The sequence below is a fragment of the Anomaloglossus baeobatrachus genome, chromosome 1 (assembly GCF_048569485.1).
Source record: "Anomaloglossus baeobatrachus isolate aAnoBae1 chromosome 1, aAnoBae1.hap1, whole genome shotgun sequence".
Taxonomy (NCBI): Eukaryota; Metazoa; Chordata; class Amphibia; order Anura; family Aromobatidae; genus Anomaloglossus; species Anomaloglossus baeobatrachus.
This window is the reverse complement of record NC_134353.1, coordinates 282422454-282446089: the sequence shown is the minus strand read 5'-3', so window position 1 is coordinate 282446089 and position 23636 is coordinate 282422454. Positions and strand designations below refer to the sequence as shown.

The 23636-nt window shown below is 48.1% G+C and overlaps 1 protein-coding gene across 1 annotated transcript in view; it reads left to right on the top strand.

The window, feature by feature from the left end:
- Window positions 1-23636, top strand: part of PAPSS1 (3'-phosphoadenosine 5'-phosphosulfate synthase 1) — a 174858-nt gene that overhangs the window by 133232 nt on the left and 17990 nt on the right. Inside the window, exon 10 of the mRNA XM_075350584.1 lies at window positions 19706-19974. Coding sequence (XP_075206699.1) covers window positions 19706-19974 — 269 coding nt within the window. The remainder of the gene's footprint in view (window positions 1-19705; window positions 19975-23636) is intronic.

Sequence of the window (23636 nt, the reverse complement as noted above, 5' to 3'; positions counted from 1 at the left end):
CTGTATATAAGACCTTACTGGTGGTGGCCGCAGCTCATAAGGGAAAAACGTGGTGACAGGTTCCTTTTAAGATTATTTCCATGGTAAGGAATGACTGCATTTTTTGCAACTCTTCATAATCCTCTAGAGTTGATGCAAATTCCCACCATAAAAACTGAAGCAGCCATGTAGGACAGATTGAAATGTCGTGAGCGTGACCATAGCAATCCCGGGAATTGGGCTTTGCAACACAGCAAATAACTCTGCAGAGCCTCCTCTTGAATGGAGTGGAGGTCTGTGTGTGCTTGACCTTCACTCCATTCACAATTTGTGGGACTGCTAGGAAAAGTCAAGCGCTGCGCTCTGTTTTCTCTAGTTGTCTCATATGCTTAATTTTAATCCTTTCAGAAGGGGCTCTGTTCCCAAGTTCAAGAGCCCACTCTCAGGATTGCTGGGGGTACCAGTAGTTGGACCCCTAGAGTGTATTTACAATAGTTACTTCCTATCCTATGGATTTGGGGGTAATGTATTATCTTGGAATAACCTATTGAGTGTTGAGAAGCAGTGAATAGGTACGGTATGGTACAGTAGGATTCTTTATATGCAGAGGTATGACGAGCAAAAGGTAAATGTGCTAAATAGCTGAAAGTCATTAATGTATGAGATAGCCAAGATGATTGTCTATTACATGAAGGTAGTCTCACACTGAAAGCTGTAGTGGATGGTGAGATATGGAGCCTGAAAGTCAAGAGTTCAAATGTGGTTACCCTTATGCTTAGCGTCTTCTCCTGAGATTATATGATTTTCAGATGTTCTTCTATGTTAGCATTGCTTCTGATGGAGAATATCTGACGTCAGCTTGCTGTGAAACACTTAGTACAGAGCCACTGTGACTGTGTGTGGTGCTACACAAGCTCGATGTCCATGGCAAGCCCAAGCTTACACATTTATCTCGATTCTCCTTTAGTAGTTTTTGAAATCCATAAGGCTCTTTCTAAATTGAGTATGTAATACTGACATACACATATTGGTAACTATTTTTCTAATAGGAGATAAACCACCAGATTTTTCATATGCTCCATTTACGTTTTTGCAATACATTGGTATGGCGGCTAGATTAACAATATTTTACTCAATGAAAAAATCACTTCTACTCTTGCTGGCACGAAGTAATGCTTTGAGGATGTATGGACATTTTACATATCTTAATTTAAAATGTATTATTTTTTTCCAGGAATGAGTGCTTCATACTTTTTTGTTTTAAATGTTTTATCTTTGTTTCTCTGTCTACAATAAAATACTGTCAATATATACAGTACATTCTACCTTATATTAGATATCCTTCAATTTATCTAAAATAGTGTAACAAAAGTTGAATTATGCTATAAATTCGTAGCATATGAAGTTATATGATCAGAATTGAGAATTTTGATAATGACTGATAAAGTCTGGCAGATAAAGAAGCAAATTTGTCTTATGTTTTACAAAGTTGCTTATTTTCATCTGTGCTATTGATTTATGAAGTGCACTTTTAAAGCCGGTTTCCCGGATTTGGCGCACGCCAGTGACTCGCCCACCCCAGGGCTATGGGACACCCGGTGCCGGGCCGGACTAGTCCGGTGGTAGTCAGTGGTGGCTGGGCCCGGCTCCGTGGCCCTGGTGGGTGTCAGTAAAATATGTGGCTTGCTTGTTAATGGTTGTGTTCGTGACGCCACCTGTGGTATGCGGCTAATAAGCCGCCGCTGCTGTGTGAGGCCTCCGGGATGGTGTTATGGCAGCAATGGTGGTACTGCTCCCCACAGGTGGAGCAATGCCCGGGGCACAGTTGGTGCTTGTAAGTGTCTATGCAGATGAAATGACAGAGGCAACTCCGAGGGTGCAGTTCAAGTTCTTTACTCACAGTTCTTGTCACAGCTGTAGCAGGACCCTCGGACTGCTGGGACCACTGTCAGGGACCTCCGCCTTCTGGGTGATTCAGAGCGCGAAATCCGGTACCCTCCTTTTAGTGTCTCCTTCTCTGCTGTCTTCACTAGCCTTGCCTTAGTTAAGATGGACCTGGCTTGGCCTCCATTACAGCCTCCAGGCTGGGGGGTCACCTGTCGGCTGATTACCCCTTTTCTGGAAGTCTGCTCTGGGTTCTGGCCCTGGGAGCTTACAACGTCCCTGGGCCTCGGTTTTTACTGTTTGGAGATTGTCTTTGCACTCCTCCAGTCTCTAGGGACCGTCCCCTGTCGCAGCTAATCACTCCACCGATGTCACTGTGGACCAGGCCACCGCAGCCTGCAGCTACTCGTAGCGCCTCTGGGCCCTCGGCTTCGGTACCCAACAAGGACTGCTCGTGGTACCTACAGGACTACCCGCGGCCCTGCGACTCCTTCTGTCTCTGCGTGGTGTCACCTGGACCTCTGGGTCCCAGGATCTTCACCAGGAAGCGTCTCCTTCAGTTCCTCTGCTCCTGACTGACTTGGAGCCTTTCTTTCCTTCTTTCTTTCTTTCTTTCTTTCCTCCTTGCCTGCCTCCAGCAGGCCTCCTCCTCCCTCCTTGCTCTCGTTCTTCTTCCCCAACTACATGCTGGCTCCTCACTCTCTCACTCCCTGAGGTAAACTGAAACTAACTTGACCTTCCTTTCTCTATCTGCTCTCTGGTGGCTCCTCCCACCTCCCCAGTTGCTAAGCTACCACCCTATGGGAGCAGGGATGGGTCTTACAGCCCCTCTCAGCATGCAGCATGGGAGGGTTGCCTGCCACTTTCCCTGGTCCTGTGTGTCCCTAGCAATGGGTGTAGTGTGAATTTACCAGGGGACCGGAGTTCACTCTCTTCCTCTCCCAGAATGGGGCATCACACCGCAGATGGGGTGCAATGACCTGTGGCGACGGAAGCCTCAGGGGTGCCACACTCCCCCACAGCAAATCCCAGCACGTCCTCGGGCTGAAAAACAACAAAAACATATGGAGAACTGCAAAACATTTTTGGTATGCAATAACATAAACTGTAAAACATTTCTTCCCTTTATGGGAGGCACATATCATGAACGTTGCGAACTTCTTATAAAGAAAACTCTAAGTGTGCACTTCCAGTCCATTGCACGGTTCAGGCAAATCCCCCATAATTCTGGTAGGGGGCACAACGGGTGCAACTAATTACATTTTTGGCTACTACAAGTCCAGTAGCCCGGCAGTTCGTTTCTTTCCATCAGACAATAATGGGACAATCAACCAGCCATTAAGTCCAATGGCCTGGTTACATAGGACACAAAAAACAACATACCAGCCACTAAGTCCAGTGGCCTGGTAGGACATAACACATACACTTTCACCGGGGCCCACATTCCAGTTCAGTGGCCCGGTAGCACATAACATGGGGGGTGACGTCTTCAAAAAGCATCAGGGGCAGTACAGTAGGAAAGGGTGTCATCTTCGAAAAGAATCAGGGGCAAAACATGAGGGACTTCTTCGAAAAGAATGAGGGGCTATGTACAGTTCAGCTGCTTCTTACTTCTTTACATGTAGAGATTCTTCTCCAGCTCCCCACCTGGCAGCAGGTAGACAGCGGTCAGCACAGTCTGCGTCTCCTGCGTGGCTGTAGCAGGCCCGCTGCAAGATGCTGCGGCCTGGGCCTGCTCTGAGGTAGTGCTGCTGGCTTGCATAGGGTTACTGGCTGGCGCGAGGCTGCTGGCTTGCAGGGGGTTACCAGCCATACGGCGCCACTCTGGCTCTTCTGGGGCTGCCTCTTTGTCTTGGCGGGCCGCGCCTGGCATGGCGGCGGCCTGGGTTGGAGTCGCTGCTGCGGTGTGGATGGGCGTCGCTCCGGCGGTGAGATCTTGGCGGGCCGCACCTGGCGTAGCTGCGGCCCGGATCGGCGTCGCCGCGTCGAGCGTCCCTCCAGGGACCGCGGGCATGGCAGCGGGGGTTGGGGCTCTCGCGCCGGCAGGGGCATTAAATGACTCACCCCTCAGTTGCATCTCCGGTGTTCTGGTGGTCGCTGTCTTGCTGCAGGGTGCTGGTATCGGAGCTGCGGTCGTGGCACGCGCGCCTGCAGGAGGACCGGGCAGGAACCCCACCTGGCAATCCGGGCTCCGCCGGCTGGGGGTGTCACTCTCTTTACCCGGCTCTGCAGCGGCTGCTGGATCTTCTCCGCTCTCCAGGACGCAGGACACAACCCGGTTCTGAGGTGCGTGTCCCGGCTCGGCCACTCCTCCTCTGGCCGCTCGTTGCTCGGCGTCCATCCTTTTAGCTTCTTCACGCGCCATCTTTTCTTCCTCCGACTTCTATGGCGGGCACCGCTTCGCGCTCTTTTCTTGGACAAGGGGGCGGGGCTTCTCTTCGCGCCCTTTCTTCTGACACGCCCCCCTTCTTCCCGCTCTCAGCAGCGCTAATGGCGGCGGTTTCTCAGTAAAGTACACAGTCTGTCACACGGTTCTTCAGGCGCACAGTACCCGGTTAGACCGGGCACGAAATCCTGTTCGTGACGCCAAAAGTTGACTCGCCCACCCCAGGGCTATGGGACACCCGGTGCCGGGCCGGACTAGTCCGGTGGTAGTCAGTGGTGGCTGGGCCCGGCTCCGTGGCCCTGGTGGGTGTCAGTAAAATATGTGGCTTGCTTGTTAATGGTTGTGTTCGTGACGCCACCTGTGGTATGCGGCTAATAAGCCGCCGCTGCTGTGTGAGGCCTCCGGGATGGTGTTATGGCAGCAATGGTGGTACTGCTCCCCACAGGTGGAGCAATGCCCGGGGCACAGTTGGTGCTTGTAAGTGTCTATGCAGATGAAATGACAGAGGCAACTCCAAGGGTGCAGTTCAAGTTCTTTACTCACAGTTCTTGTCACAGCTGTAGCAGGACCCTCGGACTGCTGGGACCACTGTCAGGGACCTCCGCCTTCTGGGTGATTCAGAGCGCGAAATCCGGTACCCTCCTTTTAGTGTCTCCTTCTCTGCTGTCTTCACTAGCCTTGCCTTAGTTAAGATGGACCTGGCTTGGCCTCCATTACAGCCTCCAGGCTGGGGGGTCACCTGTCGGCTGATTACCCCTTTTCTGGAAGTCTGCTCTGGGTTCTGGCCCTGGGAGCTTACAACGTCCCTGGGCCTCGGTTTTTACTGTTTGGAGATTGTCTTTGCACTCCTCCAGTCTCTAGGGACCGTCCCCTGTCGCAGCTAATCACTCCACCGATGTCACTGTGGACCAGGCCACCGCAGCCTGCAGCTACTCGTAGCGCCTCTGGGCCCTCGGCTTCGGTACCCAACAAGGACTGCTCGTGGTACCTACAGGACTACCCGCGGCCCTGCGACTCCTTCTGTCTCTGCGTGGTGTCACCTGGACCTCTGGGTCCCAGGATCTTCACCAGGAAGCGTCTCCTTCAGTTCCTCTGCTCCTGACTGACTTGGAGCCTTTCTTTCCTTCTTTCTTTCTTTCTTTCTTTCCTCCTTGCCTGCCTCCAGCAGGCCTCCTCCTCCCTCCTTGCTCTCGTTCTTCTTCCCCAACTACATGCTGGCTCCTCACTCTCTCACTCCCTGAGGTAAACTGAAACTAACTTGACCTTCCTTTCTCTATCTGCTCTCTGGTGGCTCCTCCCACCTCCCCAGTTGCTAAGCTACCACCCTATGGGAGCAGGGATGGGTCTTACAGCCCCTCTCAGCATGCAGCATGGGAGGGTTGCCTGCCACTTTCCCTGGTCCTGTGTGTCCCTAGCAATGGGTGTAGTGTGAATTTACCAGGGGACCGGAGTTCACTCTCTTCCTCTCCCAGAATGGGGCATCACACCGCAGATGGGGTGCAATGACCTGTGGCGACGGAAGCCTCAGGGGCGCCACACCAGTACAGTGTATGCAGTACAATGGCTGCGCCGCAGCTTCGGGTCACATGCTCCGGTCACATAACAGCATGTGACCGGCGCTTGTCGCGCTGCCATTGTACTGCATACACTGTACTGGCGTGCACTGAATCCGGCAAACCGACGAAAAGCCTGATATGTGAAACCGGCTTAAGTGACACTTCCCGAGACTAAACAGTAAATTGCTCCTTTCGGACCGTGCTCCCAACATAGCTACCTATGGACTAAAGGCGGCGTTACACTACGATTTATCTGGCGATATGTCGTTGGGGTCACGGAATGCGTGACGCACATCCGGCATCGTTAGCAACGTCGTTGCGTTTAACACCTACGAGCGACTCTGAACAATCGCAAATAGGTTGAAAATCGTTGATCGTCGACACGTCGTTCAGTTTCAAAATATTGTTCATCGTTTGGAACGCAGCAGACATATTGCTACGTTTGACAACATCCACACGACCGCCTTGGTCAAACAATATATCGCTGAACGATTTAGCGTCGTTTGTAAGATGTGTACGTGTGACCGCTAATAAATGACCTATGAGCGATCTCGGCAAATTGTAACTACGATCTGGGCGTGTCAGATCGCTAATGAGATCGTCAGATAAATCGTAGCGTGTAAAGCGACCTTTACTTTTCTGAGTGTTAAGTAACCATGTGAACTCTCACAAACTAAACTAAAGTAAATTTCAGGCATGCTTTTATATTTAGAAGAAATATATCATATTGAAGGGTTACGTCTCTTTTTAGGTGGGACACTTTTTAATTTCTAACCATAATAATAAACTCCACTGCCAGTGAGTGCAATTTTTTTTGTCCTCTTAGCCTGATAAAATGGGCCACAACCACGCAAATGAAACACATTTTTTGTATTATGCTCAACCATTACCTGCACATCACCAAATGATCTTATATGCTTCAGAATTGACAATGTTTCCAAGTTGGCTGGGAATCAAACGCATAATGCAAAAAAACATATTTTCTCATGTCTCTTGGACAGGAGTCATGAGTTATCAAAGTGTTTCACATGAGTAAATAATCCATCTCGTTTCTCAGTGAATTGCAATTTGGCACCTTTTTACAAAACTGAATATTTCCTTGCAGCATAGCTGTATCCTCCAGGGTGAAGATTTGGCTGATCTACAGTTTTGGAGAGGATTTTCCTGTTCAGGAGTGCCTTAAGCATTCTGTCTTTGTTATACTACACCTTCCTGCATTGTGGTCTACGTTTCAGCCGAGGCAGGTTTATGTTATCTCTATTGTGGTGCTCAGTGCAAAACAAGTTTTTGGATCTAAAACTCGAATGTATAAATATAGACTTTGCCTAAGTTTGTTGCTATTCAGTGTAGCTGGTTTCCTTCCTTAGCTTATTAAACAGGTGAAAAGTTAGTCACAAATAGCTTTGCTCTTGACTAACATTACCAAGAACACAAGGTGTGCTACAATGACTTTGCTATACTCCAGAGTTAAAATAAGCAGTAATAAGTCTTACCGGTTGCGTCATTGTGGTATGCAGCCTCCAAGTGGCAGAATAGAACCAGTGTTTCCTGACACTTAAAGACCATCTTTGAAAAAAACCTGACTCCTACCCAACAGGCTACACCTGGGCAGCCTACATCCAGCTATAGAGTTTAGCTTAATATTTTATATATATAATATATATATATATATATATATATATATATATATATATATATATATATATAATATTCAGAGACCGACATGGGTCTTGGTCTCAGGCCGGTCTTCCCATTGGTTAGGCTTGGAAATGACCTTTCTTCTTTAGCGATATCGTCAATTAGGCGAGGCTTTGAGAAGACCTTTCGCCTGTAGATCTTTTCCGAGAGTGGACTGGATTTTGGATCCAGTCTTTCTTCTTTAGGCCTCGATTCCATTAGCGTAAGGCATCCGATGCAAGAGCGTTGGATGCAATATGCTAATGACCCTCGGCTGAGGCTCCCCTGTGAGCATTAGAAGACTGTCATGTGACTGTAATCTGATCTTGTGATCGGATCACAGATGCATAGAAGAGGGAGAGAACACTTTCTCACTCTTCTCCACTGCCTGTCTCTGCATATATCGCACTATACTCAAATGACATCCAAGTGCAGTGCAATATTTCACTGTAGAACTGCATGGGCACATGTGATGCGAGACTTGCTGTCAAATGCAGCATGCTGTGATTCTTTTCTCATGCGACCCGCCATGAGAAAAAAAAAATAGCAATGGACACTGCCCCATTGTTTAACACTGGTGCGATTGCAATCCGATGCTTTATCGGATTGCACTCATCTCTGTTTAAGTGCAAGTGGAACAAAGGCCTTAGTGTGTTCTCCACCCTTCACTTTATGGAGTAGATTGCTATTCTTCCTTTAGGTTCTTGGCTTTTGAGCTCCCTGAGAGGTTCTTAAAATAGTTTCACGTATCAGAGGTGTGCAGCTGTACCTATCTTGCACAGCTCTGCTCTGACATTCAGTTGCCTTGTGAGTCATCCCAATATGCTCTGGCAGAGGTCAGTCCACTTTTAGGGCTACCATTTGTTCACTGGTTCCGATCTGTCAATATGTTTGAGATCAGACTAAGCTACAGTGGCACCTCTGCTAGAGCACAGCTCACTGCCTCTGTGGGTTAGAAGCCTCCTGCATCTTATGACTGCAGGTGTTTACCCTTCTATTTCATAGGGCTACTTCACAACATGGCCACTTTCCATTTTTCTTTTTCATCCCTTTCATCCATAAGAGCCATTACTTCATTTTCTTTGTCGCTCTAGTGGGAGACCCAGACAATTGGGTGTATAGGCTATGCCTCCGGAGGCCGCACAAAGTATTACACTTAAAAGTGTTAAGCCCCTCCCCTTCTGCCTATACACCCCCCGTGCTCCCACGGGCTCCTCAGTTTTTTGCTTTGTGCGAAGGAGGTCAGACACGCACAGCACAGCTCCACAGATTGGTCAGCAGCAGCTGCTGACCAGGTCGGATGGAAGAAAAGTGGGCCCATATAGGGCCCCCAGCATGCTCCCTTCTCACCCCACTCTTGTCGGCGGTGTTGTTAAGGTTGAGGTATCCATTGCGGGTACGGAGGCTGGAGCCCACATGCTGCTTTCCTTCCCCATCCCCCTCAGGGCTCTGGGTGAAGTGGGATCTTACCGGTCTCCAGGCACTGAGACCGTGCTCCATCCACAGCTCCTAAGACTCTGCTGGATAGGAGCCGGGTATCGTTCAGGGACATGGCCCTGCTACTTGAAGGTACTCTGTGTCCCTGTGGGGACCGCGCACAGCAACACTCCAGCATTGCTGGGTGTGCTAGTGCATCGGGGACCGCGGCGCTGACCGGGTTAATGTGCCATTACACACTCAGCGTAGCTGAGTGTGTTTATGTAGGGGGACTACCGTACTACCGCCGCCGCCATGTTTTTAACACTGAGGCGCGGCTGGGACTTGTAGTGCGCCGGGGACTTCCGCGCGGCCGCGCTTTTATGGCAGCCGCGCTCATTACTTGAGTCCCCGGCTTGTACGGCCTAGTGTTTCCTCCTCCCGCCCACAGCCCTGACAGGCAGGGGAAGGGCGGGACGCTTTACAGACGAGCTGCAGTGAGGGCTGGAGCATGCTTTGCATACTCCACTCCCCTCACTGCACTGTGAGGCACCAGTTCCCGCACTTTCTAAGGGTCACGCCCACGGCTTACTCCTCTCTCAGGACGCCGGCAGCCGTGCCATTACACACTCAGCATCGCTGAGTATGTTTATGTAGGGAGACTACCGCGCTGACCGCCGCCGCCATGTTTTGACACTGAGGCGCGGCTGGGACTTGTAGTGCGCCAGGGACTTCCGCGCGGCCGCGCTTTTACGGCGGCCGCGTTTATTACTCGAGTCCCCGGCTTTTGCGGCCTAGTCTTTCTTCCTCCCGCCCACAGCCCTGACAAGCAGGGGAAGGGCGGGACGCTGCACAGGATGAGCAGCACTGAGGGCTGGAGCATGCTTTGCATACTCCACCCCCCTCACTGTCCTCTCCTCAGAAGCCGGCAGCCATTCCTGTCAGCTCCTTGAATGCTGCAGAGGGGGACAAATTCTGACAGACCCAGGCAGGGACCCTGGTGGCCTCACAACCGCTTTATGCGGGGGGTATGCAGCATCTGTGGTGCTAGCCACATTTGTGCAGGAGTGTAATTTTAAATCATATGTTTATAAGATATGCTTTACACTGTATGGTGCACAGTTGATTCTGTATATATATTGTGTTGCTCAGGGAAATCAACAGCATGGCGCCCATAAAAGGCAGGAGCGCCAAACCACAGGCTTACTATGCTGCCTGCGCCGCATGTACGACCCCTCTGCCGGCAGGATCCACTGAGCAATCCAGACCGGTATCTCAGCACAGGGGCACTGTTGAATCATTGCTCCCTGGCCCACCTCAGTTGGACCAGAGGTCTCCCTGGGGTGTCTCATAGATCCCAGAGTGAGGTCTCTGATACAGACCCCAGCCCCTGACCGTCTAAGCGAGCTCGCTGGGAAATTCCCTCGACATCTTCATATTGGTCAGGGTCTCAGCGGGGGGAATCCCTGGATGATGAAGCGGAGACAGCTGATCAGGATTCTGATCCTGAGGCCGCTCTCAATCTTGATACGCCTGACGGGGACGCCATAGTGAACGATCTTATAGCGTCTATCAATCAAAGATGCCACTCACAGGCAGATGGAGCTCTGGTTGAAATCCATCTATGAAGCTATCAGCGCTTCTTTTACACCAGCATTTGCAGCCGTATGGGTGCTACAAGCTATCTCAGCAGGTCAAGCGCAAATTGACGCAGCCACACAGACGTCGGCATTTGCGTCTTACGCTATTAATGCTGTCCTGGACTCTGCGAGCCGTATGGCGGTTGCTTCCGCCTATTCGGTGGTACTCTGCAGGGCCTTGTGGCTACGGAACTGGAAGGCAGATTCTGCTTCCAAAAAAGCGTTTAACCAGTTTGCCAATTTCTGGCGACCGACTGTTTGGCGAACGTTTGGATGAAATCATCAAACAATACAAGGGAAAGGATACATCTTTACCCCAGCCCAAACCGAACATACCCCAACAGAGGATGGGGCAGTCGAGGTTTCGGTTCTTTCGGGGCGCGGGCAGGTCCCAATTCTCCTCGTCCAAAAGGCCTCTGAATAGATCAAGGGCTCTCCGATTCATGGCGGTCTAAGTCAAAAAGACCACCGGAGGTGCCGCGACCAAAGCGGCTTCTTGATGGCTTTCGGTCTCCTCAATCCGCATCCTCGGTTGGTGGCAGGCTTTCCCGCCTTTGCGACTCCTGGCTGCCAAGGGTAAAAGACCGTTGGGCGAGAGACATTCTGTCTCACGGTTACAAGTTAGAGTTCGCCTCTCGTCCCCCGACTCGATTCTTCAGGTTATCCCCGCCTCCCGAGCGAGCCGAGGCTCTTCTGCAGGCGCTGGGCACCCTGAGGGCAGAAGGAGTGGTGGTCCCTGTTCCTCTTCAGCAACAGGGTCACGGGTTTTTCTCCAACCTGTTTGTGGTTACAAAGAAGGACGGGTCTTTCCGTCCTGTCCTGGACCCGTAACTGCTCAACAAACACGTATAGACCAGACGGTTCCGGATGGAAACCCTCCGCTCCGTCATCGACTCAATGTCCCCAGAAGATTTCCTTGCATCGATCGATATCAAAGATGCTTTTCTCCACGTACCGGTGGCTCCAGAGCACCAACGCTTCTTGCGCTTCACCATAGGAGACGAACACCTTCAGTTCGTGGCACTGCAGTTCGGCCTGGCTACAGCCCCACGGGTTTTCACCAAGGTCAGGGCTACAGTAGTTGCGGTCCTCCACTCTCAGGGTCACTCGGTGATCCCTTACTTGGACGATCTGCTGATCAAGGCACCCTCTCAAGAGGCATGCCAACACAGCCCCGACGCTTCTCTGGGGGCTCTCCAGAGTTTCGGGTGGATCATCAATTTTCCAAAGTCAAATCTGACACCAGCCCAATCGCTGACATATCTTGGCATGGAGTTTCATACCCTATCGGCGATAGTGAAGCTTCCGCTGATCAACAAGCGTTCACTACAGAAAGGGGTGCAATCTCTCCTTCAAGGTCAAGCACACCCCTTGAAGGGCCTCATGCACTTCCTGGGGAAGATGGTGGCAGCAATGGAGGCAGTTCCTTTCGCGCAGTTTCACCTGCGTCCTCTTCATTGGGACATCCTACGCAAATAGGACAGGAAACCGACGTCCCTCGACAGGAACGTCTCCCTCTCTCAGGCAACCAAAGCTTCCCTTAGGGGGTGGCTTTCTTCCCACTTCATTATCGCATGGGAAATCCTTCCTACCCCCATCCTGGGAGGTGGTCACGACGGACGCGAGTCTGTCAGGGTGGGGAGCAGTCTTTCTCCACCACAGGGCTCAGGGTACGTGGACTCAGCAAGAGTCCTCGCTTCAGATCAATGTTCTGAAGATCAGGGCAGTGTATCTTGCCCTAAAAAAGTGTTCCAGCAGTGGCTGGAAGGCAAGCAGATCCGAATTCAGTCGGACAACTCCACAGTGGTGGCTTACATCAACCACCAAGGCGGAACACGCAGTCGGCAAGCCTTCCAGGAAGTCCGGCGGATTTTGATGTGGGTGGAAGCCACGGCCTCCACCATCTCCGCAGTTCACATCCCGGGCGTCGAAAACTGGGAAGCAGACTTTCTCAGTCGCCAGGGCATGGACGCAGGGGAATGGTCTCTTCACCCGGGCGTGTTTCAGGAGATCTGTTGCCGCTGAGGGAGGCCGGACGTCGACCTAATGGCGTCCCGGCACAACAACAAGGTCATGGCATTCATGGCACGCTCTCACGATCACAGAGCTATGGCGGCAGACGCCTTAGTTCGGAATTGGTCGCAGTTTCAACTCCCTTATGTGTTTCCTCCGCTGGCACTGTTGCCCAGAGTGTTACGCACGATCAGGGCCGACTGCCGCCGCGCCATCCTCGTCACTCCAGACTGGCCGAGGAGGTCGTGGTACCCGGATCTGTGGCATCTCACGGTAGGCCAAACGTGGGCACTACCAGTCCGACCAGACTTGCTGTCTCAAGGGCCGTTTTTCCATTTGAATTCTGCGGCCCTCAACCTGACACTGTGGCCATTGAGTCCTAGATCTAGCGTCTTCAGGATTATCTCAAGAGGTCATTGCCACTATGAGACAGGTTAGGAAACCAACGTCCGCCAAGATCTACCACAGGACGTGGAAAAATTTCCTGTCGTGGTGCTCTGCTCGGGGTTTTTCTCCCTGGCCTTTTGCCTTGCCCATTTTTCTGTCCTTCCTTCAATCTGGACTGGAAAAGGGTTTGTCGCTCGGCTCCCTTAAGGGTCAAGTCTCAGCGCTCTCTGTGTTTTTTCCAGTAGCGCCTAGCCAGACTTCCACAGGTATGCACGTTCCTGCAGGGGGTTGTCACATCGTTCATCCTTACAAGCGGCCGTTAGAACCCTGGGATCTGAACGGGGTGCTGATGGTTCTTCAGAAACCACCATTCGATCCAATAAGGGATATTTCTTTCTCACGCCTTTCGCAGAAAGTGATTTTCCTAGTAGCAGTCACTTCACTTCGGAGAGTGTCTGAGCTAGCAATGTTGTCGTGCAAAGCCCCTTTCCTGGTGTTCACCAGGACAAGGTGGTTCTGCGTCCGGTTCTGGAATTTCTCCCAAGGGTGGTACCCCCCTTTCATCTCAATCAGGATATCTCCTTACCTTCTTTTTGTCATCATCCAGTTCACCAATGTGAAAAGGATTTGCACTGGTTAGATCTGGTGAGAGCACTCAGGCTCTACATTTCTCGTACGGCGCCCCTGCGCCGCTCGGATGCACTCTTTGTCCTTGTCGCTGGCCAGCGTAAAGGGTCACAGGCTTCCAAATCAACCCTGGCCCGGTGGATCAAGGAACCAATTCTCGAAGCTTACCGGGCTGCCGGTTCCCTCAGGGCTCTAGGCCCATTCTACCAGAGCCGGGGGCGCGTCCTGGGCTTTGAGGCACCAGGCTACGGGTCAGCAGGTGTGTCAGGCGGCTACCTGGTCGAGCCTGCACACTTTCACGAAACACTATCAGGTGCATACCTATGCTTCGGCGGATGCCAGCCTAGGTAGACGAGTCCTTCAGGCGGCGGTTGCCCACCTGTAGGAAGAGGCCGTTTTACGGCTCTATTACGAGGTATTATTTTACCCACCCAGGGATTGCTTTTGGACATCCCAATTGTCTGGGTCTCCCAATAGAGCGACAAAGAAGAAGGGAATTTTGTTTACTTACCGTAAATTCCTTTTCTTCTAGCTCTAATTGGGAGACCCAGCACCCGCCCCTGTTTTTTTGTGTACACATGTTGTTCATGTTGTTTGGTTTCAGTTCTCCGATATTCCTTCGGATTGAATCTACTTTACACCAGTTTATAATCTTTTCCTCCTTCTTGCTTTTGCACCAAAACTGAGGAGCCCGTGGGAGCACGGGGGGTGTATAGGCAGAAGGGGAGGGGCTTAACACTTTTAAGTGTAATACTTTGTGCGGCCTCCGGAGGCATAGCCTATACACCCAATTGTCTGGGTCTCCCAATTAGAGCTAGAAGAAAAGGAATTTACGGTAAGTAAACAAAATTCCCTTCTTTTCGGCAATATAGCCGTATGAAGGCTTGGTTTTCTTTGCGGGCCGCGTTATACTTTTGAATGGCACCATTCATTTTACCATATTGTGTACTGGAAAACTGGGAAAAAATTCCAAGTGTTATCAAATTGTAAAAACAAAAATGCAATTCCACAAATGTTTTTTTGGGGTTATTTACCATGTTTATTATATGGTAAAACTGATCTGGCAGTATGATTCTCCAGGTCCGTACAAGTACGTAGATATAAAAAATGTATGTATGTATGTTGTTGTTGTTGTTGAAAACATAATCAATAATTATATAATACATACATTATGATTATGTTAAACTACAAAATTACAGATAATGTATCTCCTCGAGTCCCAATCCCCTCCCGACCTCCCCCCACCCCACCTCTGCGTGTCCTCTCTCCAATCCTAGATCTTTATGGTATTGGGTTGTGCCCTCCAATGACCTCCCGCAAGTACCATGAGGTATTTTCAAATTGTGATCTAAGACTATTTTTAGTGTCTATGGGGAGTGTCTGGATGTATGGACCCCATGTTTCAAAAAATTTCCTGGTCAATTTTTCCTTGTTTGTCAGTGTCTCCAATATCTCCATTTTAAACAGAAATTTGATTTTTGTGTCAACCAATGCCATAGTTGGGGGATTCGAGTTTATCCATTGGTGTAAATTGCTTTTCCTAGTGGCCGCTGCCCAAATAGAAAGTGCCGCCTTTGTTACCCTGGGGATACTTTGCTGAGTCTCCCCTAGGATATTAAAGATGGCCCATTGAGGGGTTAACTGAAATTTAATCTTGAATGTGGTTTGAATTCTCAGATGTACTTGTTTCCACAGTTCCAAAATGTGCGTGCATTCCCAAAACTGATGGTATAGTGTAGCTTTTTCCAGACCACACTTAGCGCAAGCGTATATTGTAGATGACATTCTGGACCGAACCAGAGGTGATATGTATGCCCTATGAAAGACCCATAAAGACATGTCTGTGTAACTAGCATATGGCACTAATTTTACTAGAGACAGGGTAGCTCCCAGAATATCTGCTATCTCATATTCCTGGAACTCTGTTATCCATTTCGCCGGGCCCGCCTTCTCCTCCTCCAGGTTCAAGTGAGGACCTAGCAACGAGTATATCTGGCTAGTGGAGGTGGCCTGCGTCCTAGCGTTACGGATAAAAGTGTCCAAGTTTCTACTTGGCCCTACTCCTGCTCCTTGAGCAATATTTTTTAATGCCAAGCTACGAGCTTGAAGGAATAAGAAAGGTTTGTGCATGAATGCTGGAATGCGGCATCTCGATTCCTCAAAAGTTAGTAAAGAAAAGCCGCAATCCAGCATATCCACCGCCATCGGACATTTTTGCGTGGCCAGAATCTCGTACTCCACTGAGGGCCTGCCCTCTAGAAAGTGTGGGTTCCCCCTAAATGTCTGGAATGGTGTTACATAGCAGCACTGACAGTGGTGGCCAGTGGGGAATGCATACTGATAGTGGTGGCCAGTTCGGCATACATACTGACAGTGGTGGCCAGTCTAGCATACATACTGACAGTGGTGGCCAGTGGAGCATACATACTGACAGTGGTGGCTAGTGGGGCATGCATACTGACATTGGTGGCTAGTGGGGCATGCATACTGACAGTGGTGGCCAGTGGGGCATGCATACTGACATTGGTGGCCAGTGGGGCATTCATACTGGCCCTGGGGACGCTGAGCGCTCCTCTGGTTGCTTTTTCTGAGTCCCCTGTGTGTCTGTTTTTTCTATTGCAGGCACAGGGGGAACCTGAGAAGACACTACTTCCCTACTCCCCCCTCCTGCAGTCTATTTGCACTCTCCCTGCTGCTACTGGTGCACTTACCGTAGTTTGTAGAACAAACATTTTTGAAGTGGCTGCTGTGGAGATGAGCTGGTCACGTGAGGATCCCTGGGTAGAAGGGAGGACAGGCTAAGGGGGCGTGGCCAGCATCGACAGAGCAGAAGGGGACAAGGGAGGCATCCGAGGAGTTTGTGTGTGTCCAGCATTGAGGGGGTGTGGACGACAGCAAAAGGGGGCATGGCTAGCAGCATAGATGCCGTAGAAGGCATCCAGAGAGTGTGATAAGCATCCACAGGGGTATGACTGGTAGCAAGAGGGGGCATGGCCGGCAGAGTGGGGGTGTAGCAGCTGCTTATCACTGCACTGCGGGATACATAGCTCCCGGCAGTGAGAGTGAGGCTGAGGCATAGATCAGGGCACGCCTCCAGCTCTCGCAAGACAGGCGGGCCGGTCACAGATAGTAGGCGGGCCGGATCCAGCCCGCGGGCTGCCCTTTGCCCAGGTCTGCACTAGAGAAACTGGAGGCCTCAAAAACGGATCCTCACAAAGAATGAGCATGTCAGTTTGTGGCGTTTTTCTAATCTGCTTTTGCTATTAAAAACATTATCTATGAGCTCAAAAACCTTTCAGGTGATGCGATTTTTTTTTTTTTTAAAAAAGCTGATCTGCTTTTCCAGCTAAAAACGTGTCCTCAAAAAAACCAGTAAAAACGCTGTGTGTGAATGTAGCCTTAGATCAGGAATAGAGCAGCCATTCATAGGACATTTCATCATTTTCCCAAATTCATATGAAAAAATATTCAACACATTCTGCATTGAACTACTGTACCCAATTTACTATATATTTTAGGAGTCTGAGTCGGTCCATTTTATTCCGACTCCACCAAAGTGAACTCCGACTCCAGGACTCCAACTCCACAGCCCTGGTAATAAGGAGTTAATGGTAGCCCACAGCCCTAAATTAGTAATGGCAGGCATCTGAGACCCCCCCCATCACTAATCTGTAAGTGAAAGTTAATAAAAACACCCACAAAATGCTTTATTAGAAATAAAAGACAAACACCCTTTATTAACATCCCAAAATACCCCTGCAGGTCTGACATAATCTACACAAGGTCCCACAATGCTTCCAGCACTGCTACATCTGAAGCTCACAGCGAGTGTCATAGAACATGACTGCTCTCTGTGAGCTCCACGCAGCGACTGAAGTAAGCCGTGCAACCAGAGGTGACGTCAATCATTTGTAGTCACAGGTGGAGGACTCCAGCTGTGGCCACGGCTAACCTGAGTGATGTGACCGCTGAGTGCATGACTCCCTTCATTTGCTGCTTGGAGCTGACAGCGGGCAGTCATGTTCTATGGTGCTCGCTGTAAGTTTCAGATGTAGCAGTGGTGGAAGCGTCGTGGGACCTCATGTGGATTACGTCGGACCTGCAGGGATGTTTTGTGGGTTAATAAAGGGGTGAAAGAGGGTGTTTTTTGTCTTTTATTTCAAATAAAGTTTTTTTTCGGTGTTTGTGTTTATTTACTTTCAGTTGCAGATTAGTGATATGATGTCTCATTAACGCTTGCCATTACTAATCCATGACTTAGTGGCTGCTCTAGGCTGCCATTAACCTTTTATTACCCTGATTGTCACCGCCCCAGGACAATCAGGAATAGCCTGGTAAAGTTCTGGGATTGTCGCATCTAATGGATGCAGGCTGATATTTTTAGTTTGGGGGCACCCTATAACCATGGCTATCTCCAGCCTGAGAATGCTAGCCCCCAGCTGTTGGGCTTTATATGTGCTGGTATCATAATATGGGGGAATCCTATGCCAATTTTTTTAAATTATTTTACTGTACGATATAGACATTTTGTCCTCCTTTCCCTGTACCTGTCTTCTGCCTTCGACACAGTAGACCACTCCCTCCTACTACTACAGATTCTCTCGTCTCTGGGCATCACAGACTTGGCCCTATTTTGGATCTTCTCATACTTAACAAACCGGACTTTCAGCGTCTCCCACACTCACACCACTTCATCATCTTGCCCCCTATCTGTCGGTGTCCCTCAAGGTTCAGTCTTTGGACCACTGCTGTTCTCCATCTACACCTTTGGCCTGGGACAGCTCATAGAGTACCACAGCTTTCAGTATAAACTCTACGCTGATGATATGCAGATCTACCTGTCTGGACCTGACATCACCTCCCTACTAAAGAAAATCCCAAAATGTCTGTCTGCTATTTCATTTTTCTCTGCTCAGTTTCTGAAACTGAACATGGACAAAACAGAATTCATAATCTTTCGTCCTCCTCACTCAACCTTTCCAACTGACCTGTCCATCAAAGTCAATGGCTGCTCACTCTCCCCAGTCCAACGTGCTTGTTGCCTGGGAGTAACTCTACACTCTGCTGTCTCTTACAAGCCACACATCCAAGCCCTCTTCACCTTTTCCCACCTCCAACTCAAAAATATTTTCCGGATTCATACATTCCTTTCCCAAGAAGCTGCAAAAACCCTAGTGCATGCCCTTATTATGTCCCGCCTGGACCATTGCAACCTCCTGCTCTGTGGCCTCCCTTCTAACAGTCTTGAACCCCTACAATCTATTCTACACTATGCTGGCCGAATTATCCACCTGTATCCCCCTGCTACTTACCGACCTCTCCTCTCTGCCAATCCCTTCACAGGCTTCCCATTGCCCAACGACTCCAGTTCAAAACCCTAACCATGACCTACAAAGTCATCCACAACCTGTCTCCTCCTTACATCTGTGACCTAGTCTCCCGGTACTTACCCACACGTAACCTTCGATCCTCACAAAGATCTTCTCTACTCCCCTCTCATCTCCTCTTACCACCTCTGCATCCAAAATTTCTCCCGTGCATCTGCCATACTCCTGGAATGCTCTGCCACAACATATTAGACTCTTGCCTACCTTGACAAGCTTCAAAAAGAACCTGAATACCTACCTCTTCCGACAAGCTTACAACTTGCCGTAACCCTCAGTCGGCTATAGTACAGCACGACCATCTCTACCCTCACCTACTTTATCTTCACCCATCCCTTGTAGACTCTGAGCCTTCGCGTGCAGGGTCCTCTCTCTTCCTGTGCCAGTCTGTGCCTTGTTTTGTTTATGATTATAGTACTTGTCCCTACTATGTATACTCACATGTAAAGCGCCATGGAATAAATGTCACTATAATAATAATAATAATAATAATTTACTATAGAGCGGGAGCCCTTCAATGAGCAGACCTGCAGCAGATAAAACACAGTTTTATCAAAACTTCACAAAGAAGCCCAGTAAGCAACACACTGTTGAAACCAAGGTATTCTATTTCATGCTACTCTCAGATGGGTCAGCAAAACCCTGCTGAAAGTTTCTCATTAGCAATTTTATAAATTCTACAGTAATTTGTGACTCCCTAATTTACACCATGCCGGATTACCCCATTAAGTAGCCTTTCTTCTTTTGTGTTTTTAGATGCAGTGTTTGCCTTTCAGTTGCGCAACCCAGTTCATAATGGACATGCACTACTGATGCAAGATACCCATAAGCAGTTGCTGGAAAGAGGCTACCGACGACCAGTGCTTCTACTTCACCCACTCGGAGGATGGACCAAAGATGATGATGTGCCCTTGATGTGGCGTATGAAACAGCATGCTGCTGTACTTGAAGAAGTTGTGCTTGACCCCGAGACAACAGTGGTAGCCATCTTTCCATCACCAATGATGTATGCTGGTCCAACAGAGGTGCGTTGAGTACTCAGTCCTGATCTTCATACTTGCAAATACCAGTAGTACGTGTTCCCTCGTTTTAGAGTCTGGTAATTGTGCCCTTATTTTTGTTCTGACACATTATAATATCATTAGTTTTTAATATTGTTTTTAAAATTGATGGCAGTATAGCGTTAAGATAATTTCTAGGAAAATACACAATTTTGACACCATTATACTCTGGTTCGAGTCATTACCACAACTTGTGCTAAAACATCACTTTTCTTTTTATGGGGGGAGGGGGGGAAGTAAGCTGCAAGCTTTATTTTTTGTATAACTTTAAGGTCACTTGCTGCTTTGTTCGCCCACTGAATACTGAATTAGGGGTGCCAACTGGCTTAATTGACACGACAGTCAATCATTTTGACTTCTTCAGTAACTTCTGTCATGGCCCTGTTATACACTGGATCAGTAACACCTGAGTATAGTTTTTTTGTAGCTCCTTAGTCACTTGCCAGTTAAAGGCAAAGATTTGAAGGCAGTTATATCCTAATTTCCCTGCGTCATCTTTGGAGAAAAGTAATGAAAAACATAATCCCTCAATGCTAGCTGTTTTTTCCAATGACTTCAGACTAAGTCTTGCCAACATAGTCTCTTTTTGCCAAAAAAATAACAATAATATAAAACCCATCCCTCGCTTTAATCATTTTCTTTGGGTCACAGAGAAGACATTATAGCATTTTTCTATAAAAGAAAATTATTTACAGGCTGCATTTTTTTTTCTTCAACTTTGACTGTGTTAAACAGTACTACATCACTGGGATACCGTATTTTATCTCGATTTGTACATTTAGGAAAAATTAATGTAATATATGTGGGACCCTTATACAATTTTTCCATCACAGCTGTACTTGATGCAAGCAGCAGTAATGACCAAGACAGGCATGGGAACTACAGATTCTCCATAGCTTCCCTGTGGGCCCGTAAATGGGCTACAAAGTCTTTTAGAGCAACCAGAGGGATTTTTTTTTTTGCTTACATCTTACATGTTCTCTTTTTTAGATTTTTATTCTTCTTATGGAAGGTTAAAGTAAAGGAACCTGTTAGGTACAATATGTACCTAGAACAACAAGCAGTTCTAGGTGCATATTGCTAATCCCTGCCTAACCGTTCCTGTATATAGTAGCACAGATAAAGATATCTTTAGAAAAAGTATTTCTAAAGATACTTTATGACTTCATGATATGCTAATGATCGCAGGGACTAGTCGCAAGGGCATTAGTTCCTGCGCTCATTCCACCCTCTTAGCATGTTAGCACGCCCACAGGCACGTGCTAACATGCTATTCAATGCCCATGACCCAGCAACCTCATCGAAACTGTGCGCGTACCTGTGTTTATTGCGCCGCCTCAAAGCCCTGGGCTTAGGGTCAGTGCGCATGGATCAGCATGCCCCACACTTCCGGTTATTCGCACTATGAAGCTGGGTGTATTCCGTCCCGGCTTCCAAGAGGGATAGTGCACATGACCGGAAGTGCAGTGACTTGTGATCCATGCGCACTGACCCTAAACCCAGCATCTTAGGCGATGCAACGGACACAGGTACGCACATCACTGCCGATGATGACGCTGGGCCATGGGCATTGAATAATATGTTAGCACGCCCCTGTGGGCATGCTAACATGCTAAGAGGGCGGAATGAGTGCAGGAACTAACGCCTTTGCGACTAGTCCCTGCACTCATTAGCATATCATAAAAAATCTTTAAAAATACTTTTTCTAAAGATCTCTTTAACTATGCTACTAGGTACACGGACTGTTAGGCAGGAATTAGAAATATGCACCCAGAGCTGCTCTTGGTTCTGGGTGCATTTTGCACCTGACGGGTTCTCTTTAAACTCTTGTATTGGGGGACAGGTTTATTGCTAGTGTCCTATTTTCATTATTACTTTTGTATCCATCACCAAGATTTCCCTAGCTTTTTTTTTGTCATCATTGTGAAATTATCACCCTTTATATCAAATGCCAGATACCCAATCACTTTCAGTTCTACATTCTAACTTCAGCTATGTGCAGAAATTACATTTTATACTCTGCATTTCTGGCCAAAGAAATAGGCGTTCCTGAGGTTTAGATCTATGCAACATGCAGCACCACATGGATTAAAATTCTTACGTGATTTATTTGTATTACATTGATAAGATTTTTGGCAATAGTCAACTGGGCAAAATGTTTATACAGCCTAAGTGAATGTCTATTAAGATTCATCTCGAAAGCCAAACTGGAAGGCTCTCCGGTGCCCAGCCTCAGTCTGAGTACTATAGGCGTTAACAAGATGAATATTAGGGCGAGTTTTCCAGCCAAATTCCAAAGTGTACGAAAATGTTGTAAAAACTCTTAAACATTTTATTTTTCCTTGTACATACTATGCATACTTGGTCTTTTTGTATAGGACTGCATTAATCTATAGAATTTCCTTAATTAATGGGGGGCATGTTATCTGCACGGTAGACTTTTTTTTTTTTTTTTTTTACAATTCTAAGGTATTCTCATGTACTTAGTATCATTATGTCGGTAATTTCTGTATTCAGTAATCTGATATGTAGTATTTTTAAAACAGATGTGGCGTCGTATGAGGTCTGGATATTATATAGTATGATTTAAATTGGTTTTCCATTTAAAGCATATTCACGTACACAAGCTGGAAACTGCTGAGGGTTTGCTAAAATTGTATATGATCTGGGGCAGTGCACTTTGAGCTTGACTGTCAGCAGCGCATGGCCCTTGTGGCCCCTTGATAAATTGATGCAAAACACCATAGAAGGTAAAATGCAGCAGCCTTAAGTCCTAAGCTTCAGATGATTACCTAAACTGAATTTAAATGCCCCCACCTCGTCTGAGGAAACTTTTGGAGGGGTGGTCCAAAACTAATATTGATTTCAATCGTGCATGGCAATCTACCTTGTTTCTCTGAAAATAAGACAGGGCTCTTTTATTATTTTTTTTTTTTCCAAAGGATGGTTTAGTGCTTTTTTTTCTTTTCTTTCAATGAACGTCCTATTTTTTTCCCCTATTAACAACAATCTACATTTATTTTCTAACAAAAAAAAAAATCAACATTTATTGAAATATACTCCTATTACTCATCACATTCTGGCGCATCAATATAACTCTTTAAAACCATGTGTGTAACAAATGTGTATGTGTATATACAGTATATACAGAATATATATAGATGAAACCAAAAGTTTACATATACTAAAAGTCAGTCTAAAAAGACACCTACGCATGTTTTTCTCACTATCTGACATGAAATCAGAATAAACCTTTCGTGCTTTAGGTCAATTTGGATTACCAAAATTATTTATATTTGCCAAATGCCAGAATCATGAGAGAGAAAATGTTTTAAGGCATTTTTACTTTCTGCAAAGTCAAAAGTTTACATACACTAAAGGCCACTTTACACACTTCGATATCGGTACCGATTTCGCTAGTGTGGGTAGCCGCCCCCATCTGTTGTGCGACCCGGGCAAATCGCTGCCCGTGGCGCACAACATCGCCTAGAGCCGTCACACCTACTTACCTGCCCGTCGACGTCGCTGTGACCGGCGAACCGCCTCCTTTCTAAGGGGGCGGTTCGTTCAGCGTCACAGCGACGTCACAGCAGCGTCACTGAACCGCCGCCCAATAGCAGCGGAGG